Source organism: Bombyx mori, chromosome 23 (assembly GCF_030269925.1).
Source record: "Bombyx mori chromosome 23, ASM3026992v2".
NCBI lineage: Eukaryota > Metazoa > Arthropoda > Insecta > Lepidoptera > Bombycidae > Bombyx > Bombyx mori.
Window position 1 is genome coordinate 20,271,613 of NC_085129.1, and position 18,833 is coordinate 20,290,445.

The following is an 18,833-nucleotide window of genomic DNA, read 5'->3' on the forward strand; positions in this document are numbered from 1 at the left end:
AAGACGTCCGGTGCATTCGTGTTGAACGATGCACCGGTGTTCGAATCTCAGGCGGGTACCAGTTTTTCTAATAAAATACGTACTCGTCAAATGTTCACGATTGACTTCCACGGTGAAGGAAAAACATCGCGTAATAAAAATCAAAACCCGCAAAATTATAATTTGCGTAATTACTGGTGGTAGGCCCTCTTGTGAGTCCGCCCGGGTAGGTACCACCACCCTGCCTATTTCTGCCGTGAAGCAGTAATGCGTTTCGGTTTGAAGGCCAGCCGTTGTACTGTAAAAACGTAGACCTTAGAACTCGTATCTCAAGGTGGCTGGCGCATTTGCGTTGTAGATGTCTATGGGCTCCAGTAACCACTTAACACCAGATGGGCTTTGAGCTCGTCCACCCATCTAAGCAAAAATATTTATAATATATAGTTAATAATAACGACCATAGAATATGGCTTTCAATCATTGAAAATTTGAGTAATTTCACGATTGGCATTTTGAAACACCTAATGAAATATAATTAGCTTCTGATCACGCAAGGTTTAAAAAAACTAAATGCATGTGTATCCATAGATTAATCTGTATCACTGTACGATCTACGGTTAGCTAAGCGTTTGTTTTAGCCACAAATGACGTCACATGCAACGGAATTTTTGTGTAAAGTCCCCATATACCACGCTTGCCTCGTCCTGGGAATCCCTTACGGAAGCTATCCTCCCACCCAAAAAGAAATACAAACCTTCGTCAAAATTAATCCAGAGAAGGAAATAAAACCAAACATCACTTTAATATATCCTTTATTTACAATAAAATTCATAATATACAAAAAAAAAGCATTACAAAATATAAAATGATAAAAAAACCTTTCTTTTTCTTTCACTTATTTTGTCCAGAACTTTCGTTGGCACTGAGTGACGCCAATTGATTGATCGACTTTAATTTACCGACAAAGCATATTGACCGGTTGGATTGAGGGATCTGTGTGGGTAGTCCGAGTTTTTTAACGTTCTCGATAGCGTAAAAGTTAACTCTGATTTGTATGCAGTTGGTACAGCGCCCCTAGCGGCAAACGTAGGCAGACGTTCCAGCACCATATAAATTTTAGTTAACTTTTACGCTATCGAGGACTTTAAAAAACTCTCACTACGCACACTGGTTTCGTTCACACACCTCTTGGATATTATGGTGATGTCAGAGAAAATATTTCAAAGCCATACGTCCAATATCCACCGCTGCCGTGTTTCTATATTTATTTATCGCAAAGTCGAATCACATATACAAGACTTTTAGGAACCTTTTAAAATTACGAAAATTAACCAATTGTTTCTTGAAAAGTCCAGCAAATGCTTAAAAAGGGTGTTTAATAAATACAAAAAAAATACAATTGGTTGTCTGTAAAGTCGATTTACGGACGATAGTTCTACGTGATAACGCCAGTTTTTTACTGGTGGTAGGACCTCCTGTGAGTCCGCACGGTTAGGTACCACCACCCCGCCTATTTCTGCCGTGAAGCAGTAATGCGTTTCGGTTTGAAGGGCGGGGCAGCCGTTGTAACTATACTGAGACCTTAGAACTCATATCTCAAGGTGGGTGGCGGCATTTACGTAGTAGATGTCTATGGGCTCCAGTAACCACTTAACACCAGGTGGGCTGTGAGCTCGCTCAACCATCTAAGCAATAAAAAAAATTACAAAATACATAGATAAGAAATACATATATGATGGTTTGATTGTAAATACTTTTTGTAAAATAAGGTTCGTATGTAAAAAGTCTCGAAAAATCGATAATGTTCGCATACAATCCACAATTTAATGGGGCAAAATTTGTACGTAATCCCACCGATTGCTTTGTCAAATTTAACAGTAACAATCTTGATTAAATCAAAACTATAATTCGTCCGTAATTTTTTATACACATATGAAATACAGTCGATTGAAAACATATCTAAAAAAAAAAACAATCTTTTTCACGTCAATTTTCCTGCCTTCATAATTTTTAACAAAAATCATCTTATTGCCAAGTTCGCTGCTAACCGCGACATCAGAGCCATACATGGATATCTGTGATTCCAACTAAAAAAAATTAACGCACAGAAATGCGCATTGTTTCTATTCAGATTATTAGTATTAGTCAAATTACGGTTGACTTTGCCGACGGACTAATACAAGATTTCCTGAGATATTTTCATCGGAATCCAGATGTTTTGGAGTATATAGGAGACAAATAGTATACTATAAGCAAACCCACTGAGTTCCTCGCCGGATCTTCTCAGTGGGTCGCGTTTCCGATCCGCTGGTAGATTCAGTGAAGCACTGCTCTTGCTAGGGCTAGTGTTAACAAACTCTCTCAAGTTGAGCCCGTTAGCTCACCTACCCGCGCGTAGCTGAAATAACCCCTTATGCTACCAGTGAATAGTTACAAAAAAATATACATACTAGTTACAAAAACATTAAGTAGCATTTTTTTTTGTTTGACAGAGACAAGCTTTTGAAAAACCAAAATATTACGTTTAAAATGAATCTTAAATCTTTAGTGCTTAAAGTCGAAATTCGATCATCGGGCGAGCGCTAGTTTAGATTATCCCTAAAATTATACTCCTTAAATTTAAAACAAGGACTCGTGTGCTTAGAGGCGATTTTAGCACATATTTTATTTCGCACAAACGACTTTATGGTTCTGATTATGTTGAGCTCAATCGTCCAGTTCCTCCCAAGATATCCACCACGTCGGAGGCTAATCGTCATGACCCATGGCCAGTAAGACTGGCAGCAGCGCCCCCACAGAGAGAATGATAACTTCGAATATCTGAAGGCCACCGAAGCCCCTTTTTGTCGGCATACCCTCCTGGGTGGGCAGTAACGTGTGCGTGTGTTGAGTGTGGGTTAGTTCGGGTAAGACGTGGACGGTAGCTACGTACAGGAACGTACCTGCCGAGAACAGCATCGCTATACCTGCAGAAGGAAATGCAACCTTAGCACAGAGGAAGAACGCGCCGGGTCAATGACTCCGAGCGAGCGGGCCGAGCGCGGTTGTTGACCCCAAGGTTAAAATTCATTGCGGATTAAAAAATATATATTATATAATAAAACAGTAAAGAGAATTTGCGTTACGCAACAACAACAATAATTTATAACCTAAGCACCACTCTTTTTGGCCAGTTCATTTCTCGCAATGTATAACGCACTGATTTGGGGTCAATAACCGTACACCACGATCATTTTTAAAGCCTTTTGTAGAATTCATTTACTAATAGACTCCTTGTGTGTTGATTTATATAAAATTATATCCAATTAAACAAATCGTCCGAGTAAAATTGTGGTTATTTCCTGAGGGTAGAAAGAAATTTTTGGTAGAACCCTGTGGATCCACGTCCAGCGATTCTGTCTCCTCCCACTACTGACCCACGTCAGTTGATTGCCGGTTACCCACTACCGCCCCCTGTCTTTGATCACATGGACTACGCTCTGAAGCGTCCTTCTCCACTCACCTGTAGCGTTGACCTCGCTCAGGGTCTGTTTGCTCTCGTTACCGATACCGAAGTACGTGAGGAGAGCTAGTAGGGGAGCCGCGCACGAGAATATGAGGAGATGCCTCCTTATCCTGTTCCTGTTAATGAAACATCTATTATAGCTTGGCTCGGTGGGCCATTGCTGAAACCAATCCATGGGCGATGGCAACCATTCACCATCAGCTGGGCCGTGATAGGCAATAAAAAGAAAATATAGGTGGGATATTTAACTAGTGGTAGGACCTCTTGGGAGTCCACACGGGTAGGTACCACCACCCCGCCTATTTCCGCCGTCAAGCAGTAATGCGTTTCGGTTCGAAGGGTGGGGTAGCCGTTGTAACTATACTGAGACCTTAGAACTTATATCTCGAGGTGGGTGGCGCATTTACGTTGTGGATGTCTATGGGCTCCAGTAACCACTTAACACCAGGTGGGCTGTGAGCTCGTCCACCCATCTGAGCAATATAAAAAAAAGGAAATTATTTTCATGACTGCTTCGCAGGGGAACAGGGTAGTAAGTGGTACCTAGTCTAACGTGTTTTACGATACACCCTACCACTAGCCAGAGAAGGTTGTTGTCAATTCTCCGGTAAATCTCTTAGCTGCCTCACGACACCCAGGAGAAGGATTGCAGTGATGTTATTCCTGACTGTCCACCACACAGCAATCAACACAAATCACTTAAGACATAAAAAGGAAGTCGAAAATAAATATAAACTGGAGGTGAGGGTAGCTGTAAATAAAACGAAGGGACGCCGCGGCTTATGACGTCACGACATACGAGTGCGAAAGAGATACACAGATGTCGCCGCGTGCGTTAGACGCGTATGGCCAATACAAACCTCTCGAGGCCTGCGTGCATCAGAAATGTGACAAGCCCGAATGCCGCAGGGGCTTTGTGGAGCATTATGGCCAGGAAGACTATGACCTCGACGTCCGCGTGCGACGTCGTGGCGGCCGCCCCTAAAGCGATACCGTCCGCTGCAGCAGAGAGAAAAAAAAAATTTAAAAAAAACTAACATAATACGATTTTATATAAAATTCAACAAAAAAAATAAAAAGTAATTTTAATAAATTTGAATTAAAAATAGTGTAAGAGAAAATTATTTTTTGTAATAAAAGCGTGAGGTGCTTTTCAGGATGTTATCAAAATAACCCTTCTACTCATTTCTGTTCATAAAATATTTATAACTACTGATATAATAGCCGGCAAACTTCTTGAGCATTTGTTGACGTAGTGGGGGTAAGTTTGCGCATGGTACACTCACGTGCAAAAACATTATTTACTCTGCGTCATAATGCAATTAAATTATTAAAATCAACATATGTATTTATTTATATATTTATTAGAACATCAACAAAAAATATAGGTTAATAATTGTAATAATTTAATCTTGGGGTAAAATAGATATTCCTTCTATTAAGTCAAAACTAGAGCTGTTGCTAGGTCTTCGTTCAGTTGAAGCGAAGCTGGTATTTGTAATTTTTTTTTCGTTATCATAATCTTGACCATTATCATCATCACTGTTTTCATCACCCGAGTCGCCATCATCGTGATAAGTCGACATAGGGCTCATCGGTGTAGTTTACGACTCGGTCGGTTCGATCTTCTTTTTTGTCTATAATTAATTATTTTTTGAAGATATTCGATTCGTAGTAATCGAATGTTACTTTTTTCAATTACCAGCTTCTGTTTTTTTTTCCATCTAAAGCCTAGCTCTTTCATAATTCGTCGTAAACTTCATTCCGAGCCATTAAAATGTATAAAATATCTTCTTTAAATTTTTCGAAGCCTTTCGACGGTACGGAGTTTCGCTGCTTGTTATGTAGTTATTATGATTACATCTTTTTATTACAGATTGAACGAAACTATCCATTCCGGTAACTTTCTTCTTCCCTGATCTTTTCTTACCCGGAGTCCCAAGCACGATGAGCAAGCCAGAGCCTTTAGCTTCGTTAATAATGCACCTAACAGCACTCACTGATGTTTTTGTTGCTTCCGAAGTCTGTTTTACTTTTTCCATAATATCATTCTTCCCCTGTTTTATAATGAAGCAATATACGTCGTACACAATTTTTCTACCCTTTCTTTTGAATACTACACCAGTTTGTCGCGGCATAGTGTATTTTTTATAAAAAAACAACAAGCACTCAACAAATAGCAATGGCAAAAATGTCAACAAGCAATTATAACAAAATATAACTTAACGATTAATAACGATAGACTTTTCACTGTACGCAAGCGTACTTTTGGGAGCAAGCGGAACGAAGGCGCGGTGCGGGATGCAAGGTTCGACTGATCTACCAATAACGCGCTCGATACGATTTCCCCTGCCGTTGCGCCTCACCCTCACCACCAAAGTGATCTAAAATTCGGTTCTGCGCAGTCAAGGTCATTTGCTCACGATGTTTGCCGGTTACTATACCATGCACCCCATGCATGGATTTTCTATAAAAGCGTATTTTGTTAGTTTTTTTAAACTATTATTTATTTTACATTTTTTAGTTGAATTTAAATTTTTTCAATTATTTTTTTAAATATTTAATTGTCATCGGTCCTTAATAAGTATACCAAATTTAGAGTTAATCCGACGTTTTGAAGGGTTCAAAATCATGTTCAAAGATTCCGTTACAAACATACATACGTCTGAAGTTAATAAAAGTGTATTAAAAATCAAGACGGCCATACGATCTTGTCTCGTCACCCCACTTCAGTCTCTTTACCAGTGATACCTTGCTACTTATTTATTTTAAGTAGCTATTGAAGCCCATAGAAACCGTTAATGCCGGAGTTTTTGCGGTACATCGGCTACCCAACCCTTTAAATCGAAACGCATTACTGCTTCACGGCAAAAACAGGCCGGGTGGTGGTACCTACCCGTGCGGACTCACAATGCCACCAGTAAAGTACCCTTAAGTAATGGCGGTGGAACTTTAGCGGGTTCGGTTGTTATGACAAACTTTTTCATACAACGTAGAAGTGTTTGGCGAGCACGCAATGGACAGTGTCCTGAGATTATTCAAAGTGAAACTACTCTATATTTGTAATTATTAATATTCGCCCGGCAATCACGGATATTGAAGGGCGCGCCTCCAAAATAGTTAGGCCTTTCGCAATCACTACTCTCTTAGACACAACCCACTGAGTTTCTCGCCGGATCTTCTCAGTGGGTTTCCGATCCGGTGGTAGGTACAACGAAGCACTGCTCTTGCTAGGGCTAGTGTTAGCAACTTCGTCAGGTTAGAGCCCCGTGAGCTCACCTATTCGCTCGGTGACGCTGGCATAGCCCCTTGATGTTATCAGCTTAGGTAGGAAAAAATAAATCACTACTATCGCAACGTATCAGGCGCGGTACCAAGAACCGATAAGAATCTGAACAAGATCGAACTGATAGTGGAGCGTTTAAATTGCCATGTGAATACGCGATCCAAGGCTCTAGACATATCGACACCGCAATCTTCTAGTGATGGGACATCAAACAGTGGATATCGATATATCATACTAATCTATACTAATATTATAAAGAGGAAAGATTTGTTTGTTTGTTTGTTTCGAATAGGCTCCGAAACTACTGGACCGATTTGAAAAATTCTTTTTCCATTAGAAGCCGACATTGTCCCTGATGAACATAGGCTACTTTTTTTATTTTATTTTTATTTTATTTTTTTTGTTTCATGTGTATTTTAATGTTTCCGAAGCGAAGCGAGGGCGGGTCGCTAGTAATATATAAATCTACAGCGGTTTTTACGGATGTTCCGTTATAACTACTGAACGCTGCATCCGATTGACTTGAAACTTGGTATCTATGTAGAAAATACATGTACTTAATGGATAGGCTAATATTGAAATGAGTGTTGGACTCCCTAATAATAATGACAATAAATAATAATGTTTATTTTAAATGCCCAGCGAAGCGGGCGAGTACGGCTAGTATAAAATAAATTTAAATCAAATTTCGACTATAGATAAGTAAACATGTACCTCACGTCTAAAGGTACCTAACCGGCAAAATCTTAGTGCTGATCTGCCTATTTATGCCATCAACACGTTTTTGCCTATGCAAAGTCTGATTTACTTTTTTTTACGAAAGTGGATGAATGAGCTGACGGCCCACCGTGGCCTTAAATGGTCACCGGTGCCCATAGACATCAGCTACGTAAGCCCCGCCACCCACCTTGAAACAATAGTTCTAAGTCTCAGTTTCTACAGCACATCGGCTGCCTTAACCTTCAAACCGAAACGCATTACTGATTCACAGCAGAAATAGGCAGGCTGGTGATACCTACCCGTGCGGACTCACAAGAGGTCCTACCACCAGTGTTGAGAATACACTAAAGTTAACAGAGAATTAATATCAATAAGCCGGGTGATGTCTTTTGGTAGGATATCATAAAGAGGGGACACGATATTGGAGCAGTCGAAGAACACCGCTACGGCTTGATATAAAATGTCAGTAAGCTTAGTGCGAGTTTTTTAACGTTGTCGATAGCGTAAAAGTTAACTCAAATTTGTATGGAGTCGGAACGTTTGCCTGCGTATGCCGCTAGGGGCGCTGTTCCAACTGCTTACTAATTTGAATTAACTTTCACGCTATCGTGAACGTTAAAAACTCGCACTAAGCACTGAAGCGCACAGATCGGCGGCCGCGACCAATTCATATTTACAAATTACAATCTTAAAAGCTATCCAATGTTTTGCGCAACGCCAGATTACGGACGCTAAATTCACGTACGTGTCACAAGTTAGAACGCGTTATCGAATTTCGTAATTAATATTTGTAATTATACAATTAATTTACAGTTCTAAAGCTATATTACCCTGTAACGATTAACTTTAAAATAATTTGAGTCACACACGCCATCTCTGGTACGTTGATGGTAATCGAGTCTTTGTGGTAATTTCCCTAATTACTGGTGGTAGGACGTCTTGTGAGCCGCACGGGATACCACCACCATGCCCATTTCTGCCGTGAAGCAGTAATGCGTTTCGGTTTGAAGGGTGGGGCAGCCGTTGTAACTATATTGAGACCTTAGAACTCATATCTCAAGGTGGGTGGCGGCATTTACGTTGTAGATGTCTATGGGCTCCAGTAACCACTTAAAACCAGGTGGTTCGTGAGTTCGTCCACCCGTCTATGCAATAAAATAAAATAAAGTTAGCCAGAGACTGCAGAGCGCAGAACTAAGAGGCGGAAATAGGCAAGAAGGATTATAGGAATATCGCATTAACTTATATGCGCTGCTGTCCATTAACAAAATCTAGATGTATCTACGATCTCATGTGCACAAAAGATCTATGCCCTGATTCTATATATTCTAACCCTGGACGGAGATCGGACGTCGGATGAAGAGTGCAGGGGAGTCATTTAGTGCGGTAGGGTCCTAAAAGCATCCTTGGGCCCGCGGTCAGCTCCCAACATCTGCAGATGGTCACGTCCCACATACCCCGCGAGCCTCCTAGGCGCGGGGCCCTCATACGAGGTTCGGCGCTCAGACTGGAAAAACAATGCCTGGGGAGACAGGACAACTCACCGGCTGCATGAACCACTAAGCCAACGGTGGCCGTAACGTTTCTCTCAATCGGATTACTGGAATCATTGTAACGGGACGACATCTGATCCACTAGCAGCATGAAGACGAAACCTGGAAGCGAATAAGAATCTGTTAGTGTATGTTAGAATATTGATCCAAGAAAAGTAGTCAGGTTTATGCTGGACAAAATACTTTGGATTTAGGATTGTAGCAATAGATCCGTCATGAAATGCAACATTAACACCAGCTACCCGGAATACAGCTAACGGAATGAAAACTAGCTAAATAAGACTTAAAAATAAAACGGTGAGTTAACTGAGGGTTCAATGAACTTTTTGGTAGGGCCCAAAAAGCCATGTCCAATGATTTTGTTTAATTTTCCCACTCTTGTGAGTATCACAAGTAAAATATAGATTCCCTTCATATTGTCATCCTAATCTGAACCTATGTAAATATCAAATTGTAAGCCTCAAATCTCATCAGCTAAGGCAACTTCCAGATCCCGTGCTAAAATATTAAAAAGTAAGAATCCAGTAAATCAATTACATAACGTTATCTGCTCATGTGTAAAATGTTGACTGGAAACTAAACATTGTTTTCGTTAAATATTATGAACAGCAATGCAGGACTGTGTGAATTAATTTCACACTAAAAAATTACATTATCCACATTTAATCACCTTCATCTAAGTTTTTGTACATAACACGTTAACATACATGTTTAAGTATAGCAATTCATCGAATGCCAAATATCTTTACTAAATATGCCATTATAAAGAACATTTGTTAGGTAGGAGCATCATGGGGAGTCCAATTGAAGATTGAGTCAGAGAATTGGAAAGTTAGCTTAACTGCCCTTCAGACCGTTATGCAATATTACTCTACGAAGTAGAGCTTTGATGAAATAAATATAGAAATAAACTTAAAAGGCAGGCAGTTCAGTTAAATTTAACGATACAATGGTTCTTATGAGATGCTAATTCTAATTTTTAGAACACCAGCCAATCTTTAAAGTCCTTGTCAATCATTAAGGTTGTCAATAACTTAATCAGTGAAAGTAGGATGATAAAAACAATAAAATAACAATAATCAGAAAATAATAGCTCCTATTGTAAATGATATGTTTACAGCACCTGGGGGAGGATTTAGCTGCCTTTCTCTCTGATCAGAATTTTCTTACCTAAAACTAGCGTTATCCCTATAACAGAATATAGACTGTCTTCATGAGTTGGTTCAGCAGTGTAGTCCTTAGTCACAGCTGGGGTGTGAGGATGTTCAAACAACGCTCGTACTCCTTCTGGTATGATTACAGCTAAGGCTGTTCCGACGAGCAATCCGGCGCCAAATATTGTCACCTTTTTCAGTTTATCCTATACATTTTTTTTTAAAAGTTAAAACTAACACCATAATAATTTGGATTTGCTTATCACATATTTCAATGTTAATCATTGGATATACTAATAACTATTTCTGAGTAATATATTAGAATAATAAGTTTCGCGGCTTTGAAGAAGATTGTTTCTTACGCAATAATGAAGATTACAAGTAATATTAAGCGAACAGCTGGATCGATACAGCGAAATTACAGACGAATATTTTTTTTTTTATGTAAAAAATATTTATTACTTTCGCTTTTAACAAAATTATTGCACAAAATCGTTCTGCAACAAGCCAGATGGAATTGTGTTTTTTTTAGCTTTTTTCTTAATATAATGTTCATAATATTTTTAAATCACGTACCTCAGACATGCTCACGTTTAATGGGATACTGCCAGCAACATAAGATCCCACTAACATCACCAGCGCGAGCAGAATAAGGAACCATGTACCATCCATGTTGACTAAATTACTGCTTCAATTTTCATGAAAAATGTAAAATCGAGACGCGTGTATACACGGCGGGTCGTCTCCTCAAATTGTTGTAAAACGTTTTCAATTCATGTTTGACACGTTCTCATATTGAAAAATTGATAATTTCAACTTAAATGGATTCTAACAATGTATCACAATATTGTGAAGCAATTTTGACAACACAGCAACTTCGTAAGGATGCCTAGATTACTATGTAAGTCGTAAGTCTATGAAATCGATTAAATATCGATTCTTATTCTGAATTAATCTACAGAGTAAAGAATAGAAGCCAAAGCGAATGATACTTCAACCAAAAGGAAAGAAAAAATAAAATTGATATACTTTTTAGAGCTGTCTTAAAAAGGAAATCTTAGTTTCAAATTCCTCAAAATTGGATTTTAATTCAGTTCTAAAGCATTGGTATCAGTTGATTAAAAATTTAGAGAAACCCGCTCAATCACTCTTCAATTGAATAATTCAAGAGTTAAATGATTCTTAAAGATAAGACAACGTTTTACTAACCAACTAATTCTAGTTTCTGTCAATTTCGATAGGTACTTCCAATTTCTATTATGGATTCTATTCTGTTTGTGTATTAAAGATAGAAATAGAAAATCGAAGTACGAATCGAGTCCATTTATCAGTCTAAACATACCTTATAAGACTCAAACAACTGTAGAGTGTAGATGTACATAGAGCTTTGAAGAATTAACTGTCTCAGATTTAGGGGCCAGATTGAGAAAGCTGTAATTAGCAAATTATAATTCAAAAACCAAAACAGCGCTAGCATTGCAATCGGTGTGATATGAATGCAACTGTCGTAAACAAAGTTAAGCTGAATTGCCATTTAAGTGTATTATCTATGTGAGCTGCTTCGGTGGCGCCACCTTAATTGGTTTCTTTATGGCGGATAATTTTTCATACACGGAGGGAGTTTTTATTCGACCCAGGCAACGGGGCAACGCAAAGCCACCTTCACCGCATGTCTTGTTGGATCCCACGGATAAACTCTCGATGCCTTTGGTCTTTTCAAGCAGACGCCGTCTTCGCATGTCTTGTCGGGTCCCCCGGATCCACTCTCGAATTTCGATGCCTATAGGCTCTTTAAGCACCGATCATCGTCCTCGTCGATTAAACGACGAAGAGTTCGAAAAGCGAACACTTAAAGACACAGCTCACTGAGTTTCTCGCCGGATTTTCTCAGTGAGTCGCGATTCTGATCCTGTGGTAAATTCTGCGAAGCACTGCTCTTACTAGGGCTAGTGTCAGCGAATTCTCTCATATTGAGCCCGTGAGTTCACCTACCAGTCACAGCGTAGCTGGAATAGACCCTTAGGCTACCAGTAGATAGGTAGGTAGGGAAAAATTGTAAGCTTTTAACTTCTTATGTGAAGACTAGCGAGCCGCTCCGGCATCGCTCGGGTCTTAACAAAAAAGTGTGTGTGTCCGCTCCGACGCACGACTGGAGTTTACTGGATATAAAAAATGAAACGAAACAATACGAGAAATAGTTCTATATTACGACAACACGATACACTACAGATTATTAACAAATTAACGAGACACAAAACAAACGACTAACAAATATATGAAAATACAATAATGAGAGAAACGCGCGATCAGTACGAGGCTTTGTGGCGGACTGCCGGCGCAGCAGCCCGGCGTCACCTGCGATAACGCATTTCGTGTGACATGCGCAATCAGGCGCATAACGCATTTCGTGTGACATGCTAGTACGATTTTGGTCCCCATAATTTTCATACCCCGGGCCTATATATGTAAATCGATTCTAAAGGAGTAAACTCCAATAAACTCCAAAAAAAAAATACACACACATCAGCCCTTCTATTTGCGTCAGGTTACTAAAAAAAGAAAATTATAAAGATAGTTTGAATATTATTATTTCAATGAACTTTTATTTTCATTTAAATGATATATTTTTTATGTATTTTATTAATAATTTTTATATTACCTATTATTTTTCTAATTTTCGTAAAAAGGTCATACATACATAACAAAAGCCATTGAGCTTATTGAGTAAGAGCTTCCCTGTAAACGATATTTAACGTTGTTTCATTTTTGAAAATAAAAAAACACTTATTGTGGCATGACTATATTAGTTAAACATATGCTGTCGCAACACTTTTTGTGAATAATAATGTTTTCTACAAAGTCATAGTACATTATTTTATTCTATCATCAATAGTTTTCGCAGCGCGATGTAATGAATATTTTAGGTAATTTTTTTAGACCTTGGGTTACATTATTGGACTTTTATTAAGGATCCCTAATTTAAAATAAAAAAAGAATGTCACTCGGGGATGGTGTAGCTTCCAAACAGTGAAAGGAATTTTTCAAATCGGTTCAGTATTTTCGGAGCCTTTTCCATACAAACAAACAAACAAATCAACACACTCAATAGAACGAGCAGGAATTATGAACATTACTTAATAATAGTTTTAAAATAAGTGAAAATCACACAAAAGTTTTGCCTCAACATCGCATCTGGGCCGAGTGTGTACGAGTGAGTACATACATTGTTCAAGGCATAGAGTTAGTATTTTTACTTATTATTTTTTTTTTTTTTTTTTTTTTTTTTTTATTGCCCTTGTAGGCAGACGAGCATACGGCCCACCTGATGGTGAGTGGTTACCGTCGCCCATGGACTTCAGCAATGCCAGGGGCAGAGCCAAGCCGCTGCCTAACGCTTAATACTCTCCACAAGCCTCGTTTGAAGAAGGACATGTCATAGCGCTCGGGAAACACCGTGGAGGGGAGCTCATTCCATAGCCGGATGGTACGTGGCAAAAAAGATCTCTGGAAACGCACTGTGGATGACCGCAGTGGCTCCAGGTAGTATGGATGAACTCTACTCCGGTGGCGGGCGGTGCGATGGTAAAAACGAGATGCCGGTATCATCTCGAACAATTCCTCAGAGCACTCCCCATGGAACATGCGGTACAGAATACAGAGGGAACCGAAGTCCCTCCGCAGACCCAGAGGCTCCAAACGATCCGTGAGAATGGGATTATCGACAATCCGAACGGCCCTCTTCTGTATGGAGTCAAATGGAAGAAGCTGGTATTTGGGAGCCCCGGCCCAGAGATGGGAGCAGTACTCCACGCGAGGCCGGACTTGAGCTTTATAAAGCAAAAGTCTTTGTCCAGGCGTGAAGTACCGCTTTGCTCTGTTGAGGACTCCCAGCATTTTGGACGCCAACTTGGCTTTGCCTTCCAAATGACTCCGAAACTGGACATCGCTCGAAATGTCGACCCCAAGTATCCCGATACTCTCGGAAGGTTGCAGGGATACTCCTTGGAATTGCGGCGCCATGACAAAGGGGTCCTTCTTCGCAGTGAACGCGCAAACTTGTGTCTTTATCGGGTTGAATTGAACTAAGTTCAATTCACCCCATTCGGAGACTCGCCCCAGAGAGTTCTCCACTTCAGACACAAGTTTTGATCGTCTCTCTTGCACCGCGCTCCGAGAGAGACTCTGATGGCCGATATATCGCGCATCCCCCGTGCTGTCATCCGCATAGCAATGCATGCCATCAATAGACAGCATGTCATTGATATACAGGATGAAAAGCGTGGGGGAGAGCACCGAACCTTGTGGAACGCCAGCGTTAATGGTCATGGTATCAGAGCAGTCACCGTCTACAACGACCGTGATGCTCCGCCCATCCAAAAAGCTAGCGATCCACTTGCAGAGTCCCTCGGGGATTCCGTAAGATGGTAGCTTCGATAGAAGTATAACTCCATGGTTCAAGGTTAATGTATTTCGATGAGGTCACACACCCTGACAATTTATGTTCATTAAAACAAAAATTGAATTGTGCATTTTACCAATAAATTTTAGCGAATGATATAGTGTCTACAGAAAATAGACACTAGAATTGAGGATGCATGGAAGAACAAATAAATAATAGTTTAAAAAAACTAACAAAATACGTTTTTATAGAAAAATACAACTAAAAGATAGAAAATAAGTTTTAATAAAGAATTAAAAATAGTGTAAGAAAAAATGATTTTATTGTAAACAAAGCGATCGCAACTTGGTGTTCGTGAAAGAAGTGAAACTTGTTTTGCTGTGAAAATTTTTTTTTGCCTGTGTAGGCAGACGACCCTCCTGATGGTGAGTGGTTACCGTCGCCCATCTACTTCAGCAATGCCAGAGGCATGCTATCTACAGGATGGCAGTAACGTACTATTAATACATAACTAACTAATGACAAGCCATCTAGTGGCCGACGCCCGTAAATTGAATGTGTATAAGAGAAACGATCTAGCTCACTTTCTCCCTCACTCCAAGGTTGAATGGTTCGCAAGATGTTCTGTCTATTTTCTCACTCTCGCTCGTCTTAAATTGTATCTTTTCTCTCTAGCCGCAAAGAATCTGTCGCGACTTAAATTTTACTCTCAACGCGCCTAGAGAAGTTTCACTTCAAAAAAATCAAGATGCATATCCAATTAAAACTGAACAACAACTGCCAGTTCTAACCTATGGCTATGGATCAAATACCAACTACTTCTATTTGACTCCGTACAGAAGATGGCCGTTCGGATTGTCGATAATCTCATTCTCAGAGATCGTTTGGAACCTCTGGGTCTGCGGACGGACTTCGGTTCCCTCTGTATTTTGTACCGTATTTTTCATGGGGAGTGCTCTGAGGAATTGTTTGAAATTATTCCATCACCTCGTTTTTACCATCGCACCGCCCGCCACCGGAGTAGAGTTCATCCATACTACCTGGAGTCACTAGACATCCACAGTGCGTTTTCAGAGATCAATTTTGCCACGTACCATCTGGATTTGAAATGAGCTCCCCTCCACGGTGTTTCCCGAGCGCTATGACAGGTCCTTCTTCAAACGAGGCTGGTGGTGAGTACTTAACGGTAAGCAGCGGCTTGGCTCTGCCTCTGGCACTGCTGATGTCCATAGGCGACGGTAACCACTCACCATCAGGTGGGCCGTATGCTCGTCTGACGACAAGAGCGATGAAAATAAAAAATAACAGCAAAAGCATTTTAAATAAAATGTAATTTTTGTTAATCACCGTGCGCTGTTCTATTTTCTTTGCAAATCACTCACTGTTCATTTATTCGTGTAAGTAAAAAATGTTATGTCGATTCTTTGCCATCGGTGACCTGTTTGTGATGTAATATGCCTTTAAATAGCTAATAAGAGTTATCACTTGTCGAATTTAGTGTAACGCTGTATAGGACAAAAGCCGGGCTGTTTCCGATCGAAGTGAGTAAAAAAATATGATAATCTATATATACTTAGTCTGGCCATAAAGACTGTTACAAAGGAAAACAAAAAAAAATCTATTGCAAATAACATTTATTACTTTTGCAGTGTGTTAGTTTAATACATAAATATAAAACAATTTAATGTATAAAAAGCTTATTCGAAGTGGTCTCCATTGGCTGCAATACAGTCCTTTAAACGTTCAGGCCAGTTATCAATAGAAGCACGCACTCTTTCCATGGGAAAATTTTTCACTGCCAATCGTACGGATTATTTTAGGGACTACAAATTATCATGGCGTTTAGAGCAAGCCGTACTCTCTAAAACTGACCATAAATCATAATCCAGCGGATTAAGATCGGGACTAGACGACGGCCAGTCTTCAGCTCTGATGAAGTCCGAAACGTTCGTTTCCAACCAAGACTGCGTAGACCGAGCTTTATGACCTGGCGCCGAGTCTTGCTGGAAGGACCATTCTTGATTATTGAACATGGTGTTGTTAAGGGGCTTCACTACCTTCTCAAGAATGGTATCTTGATACACTTGAGCCGATGTTTTGATACCTTTTTCACAAAAGTATGGCTCAGTCACTCCTTCATAGCTAATACTCCACCAAACCATCACTGAAGTCGGACAGTGCCCACGTTGCATTCTGTCGACTAATTGGGAAGCTTCCTTAGAGCTTTGAGCATAAATACGGTCATTTTGTTTCTTAAAATGTTGCTCAATTGTAAAAAATTTCTCATCCGTAAACAAAATTTTTCTATGACCTCCCTTTGCGTACCGTTTGAGTAGTTGTTTCGATTTTACCACCCTATTCTCTTTTAAATTATCAGTTAAGAAATGATCAGTACTTCTCTTATAGGCTGCAAGTCCTGAGTCATATTTTAAAATACGCGACACGGTTCTAGGTGCTATCTTCATCTCCCGAGATAAAATCTTTTGCTTTCGGACAGGATTTCTTTGAATTCTTTCTCTCACTGCTTTGACCACCTTTTTCGTACGAACACTACGTGGACGGCCAGATCTTTTTCTGTCACAAACAGAGGAGGTCTTATTGCACCTATTAATAGCCCGGTACACAAACATTTTACTAATACCAAGCGTATGGAGAGTTTTAAAAATTGCATTTGGCTCCATACCTTTGTGTAATGCAATCACAGCGATTCGGTTCTCTTTATCACCCCACTCCATTTTAATATCGCAAAATATTGTACAATGTATTGGCGCCAAAATGAGAAAACTCAATGAGCAATCATATAAAAATGACAGATTCCCAATTCAAATGTAATATTTTGTTTATTTTTAATTGTAACAGTATTTATGGCCAGACTAAGTATAAAAATGAATTGCTGTTCGTTAGTCTCGCTAAAACTGGAGAACGGCTGGACCGATTTGGCTAATTTTGGTCTTGAATTATATGTGGAAGTCCAGAGAAGGTTTAAAAGGTAGATAAATATGAAAATGCTCGGAATTAAATAAAAATAACAATTTTGTTTTTCCTTTGATGTGTCCGCCGTCGGACCGATTAGTTATGTTTGTTTTATGTTTATTTTATAGAAAAGTTTAGGTCTTTTATTTATCGATTGAGGCACTACGAAGTTTGCCGGGTTATTAAATAAAAAAAGTATTTATTGCTGTTAAGATTTTAACTTATTTAACTGAACACAAAATAATAACGATAGAGGTAAGAAAACTATAAATTGACTTAAAAACTAAAACATGTTCTCGGCTTATCTCTCCTCTTATCAGCTTCTCTTTCGACAAAGGCTTCCTCTGAGATTTTCTATTTTGTTTGGTCCATTGCTCAGCTACTTGCTTCAAGTCGTCTTTTCATCGCGTTGGCTGTCTTCCTGTCACTATAATTAACAGGCTATGGACCGGGATTTTTAGCGATTTTTGCCAAAGTTATTAAATGAATGTGTATAAAGAATTACTTAATTAAGCTATTCCTACTTTCGGTTTTTTGATTAAACAATTATATTGTCGAATAGTCCCCCTTCAATATGTAACAGCTACTAGCCTAGATGAGCCATGGGGCGGTGGGGATCCCTTACATATTCAATAGAAAACTTGCGGTCAGGGGTGTTCTAGGCAGGTGAGTTACGGCAGTCCCAAGGAACCGCTAATTTTGCTATGGAAAAGTAATAGGATCCACCCACAGGGACCGCTCCGGTCCTTAATCTTTTAAGCGAATAAAAATTGTGTATATCCGAATTCGGGACAGCGTGTCTCTCATTTGTTGTTCTCGATCGGTTAAGGAGTGCGAAGTAATAATTGTATTTTATAATTCGTATGAGAGCGTGTGATTCGCGTGTCTATGGGCTCTAGGAACCTTAACACCAGGTAGGCTATGAGCTCGTGCATTCATATAAGCAATAAAAATAAATTAGATGATGACCTTTTTTTTTTTGATAACGCCATCATGTCGTGTTTTTAAAACGGTTAGTTGCCTTCAATTAAGAAAAATAGTATTATTATTCGCCCATAGATGTCGGGAAGAGTCGATTATTGAAAACACGAATAAAACAACATTTTCTGAAAATAAATCGTAGCTAGATCGATTTATCGCCCCCGAAATCCACTGTGTACTAAATTTTATGAAAACCGTTGGAGCCGTTTCCGTGATTCAGATTATATACATATATATTAATGTACAAGAATTGCTCGTTTAAAGGTATAAGATAAAAGAAACT

At 39.4% G+C, this 18,833-nt stretch overlaps 1 protein-coding gene across 1 annotated transcript; it reads right to left on the reverse strand.

The window, feature by feature from the left end:
• Window positions 1–774: 774 nt before the first annotated feature.
• LOC101742155 (zinc transporter ZIP9) lies at window positions 775–11,120 on the reverse strand. The gene is made up of 6 exons (XM_004925922.5): window positions 10,774–11,120; window positions 10,214–10,403; window positions 9,035–9,145; window positions 4,345–4,483; window positions 3,482–3,600; window positions 775–2,945 (listed from the first exon to the last, which is right to left on the reverse strand). Exons 1-6 carry the CDS (start codon window positions 10,867–10,869, stop codon window positions 2,728–2,730), a joined length of 873 nt encoding a protein of 290 aa, XP_004925979.1. The 5' UTR covers window positions 10,870–11,120; the 3' UTR covers window positions 775–2,727.
• Window positions 11,121–18,833: the final 7,713 nt, after the last annotated feature.

Bases quoted from the DNA above. Each gene is read 5' to 3' on its own strand.
- LOC101742155 (XM_004925922.5), bottom strand. From the start codon at position 10,869: ATGGATGGTACATGGTTCCTTATTCTGCTCGCGCTGGTGATGTTAGTG. The intron at 9,146-10,213 runs GTAAGAAAATTC...ATTCGCTTCCAG, and splicing joins AGGGATAACGCTAGTTTTAG to GTTTCGTCTTCATGCTGCTA. The intron at 3,601-4,344 runs GTTTGTATTGGC...TTTCATTAACAG, and splicing joins ATGCACGCAGGCCTCGAGAG to GAACAGGATAAGGAGGCATC.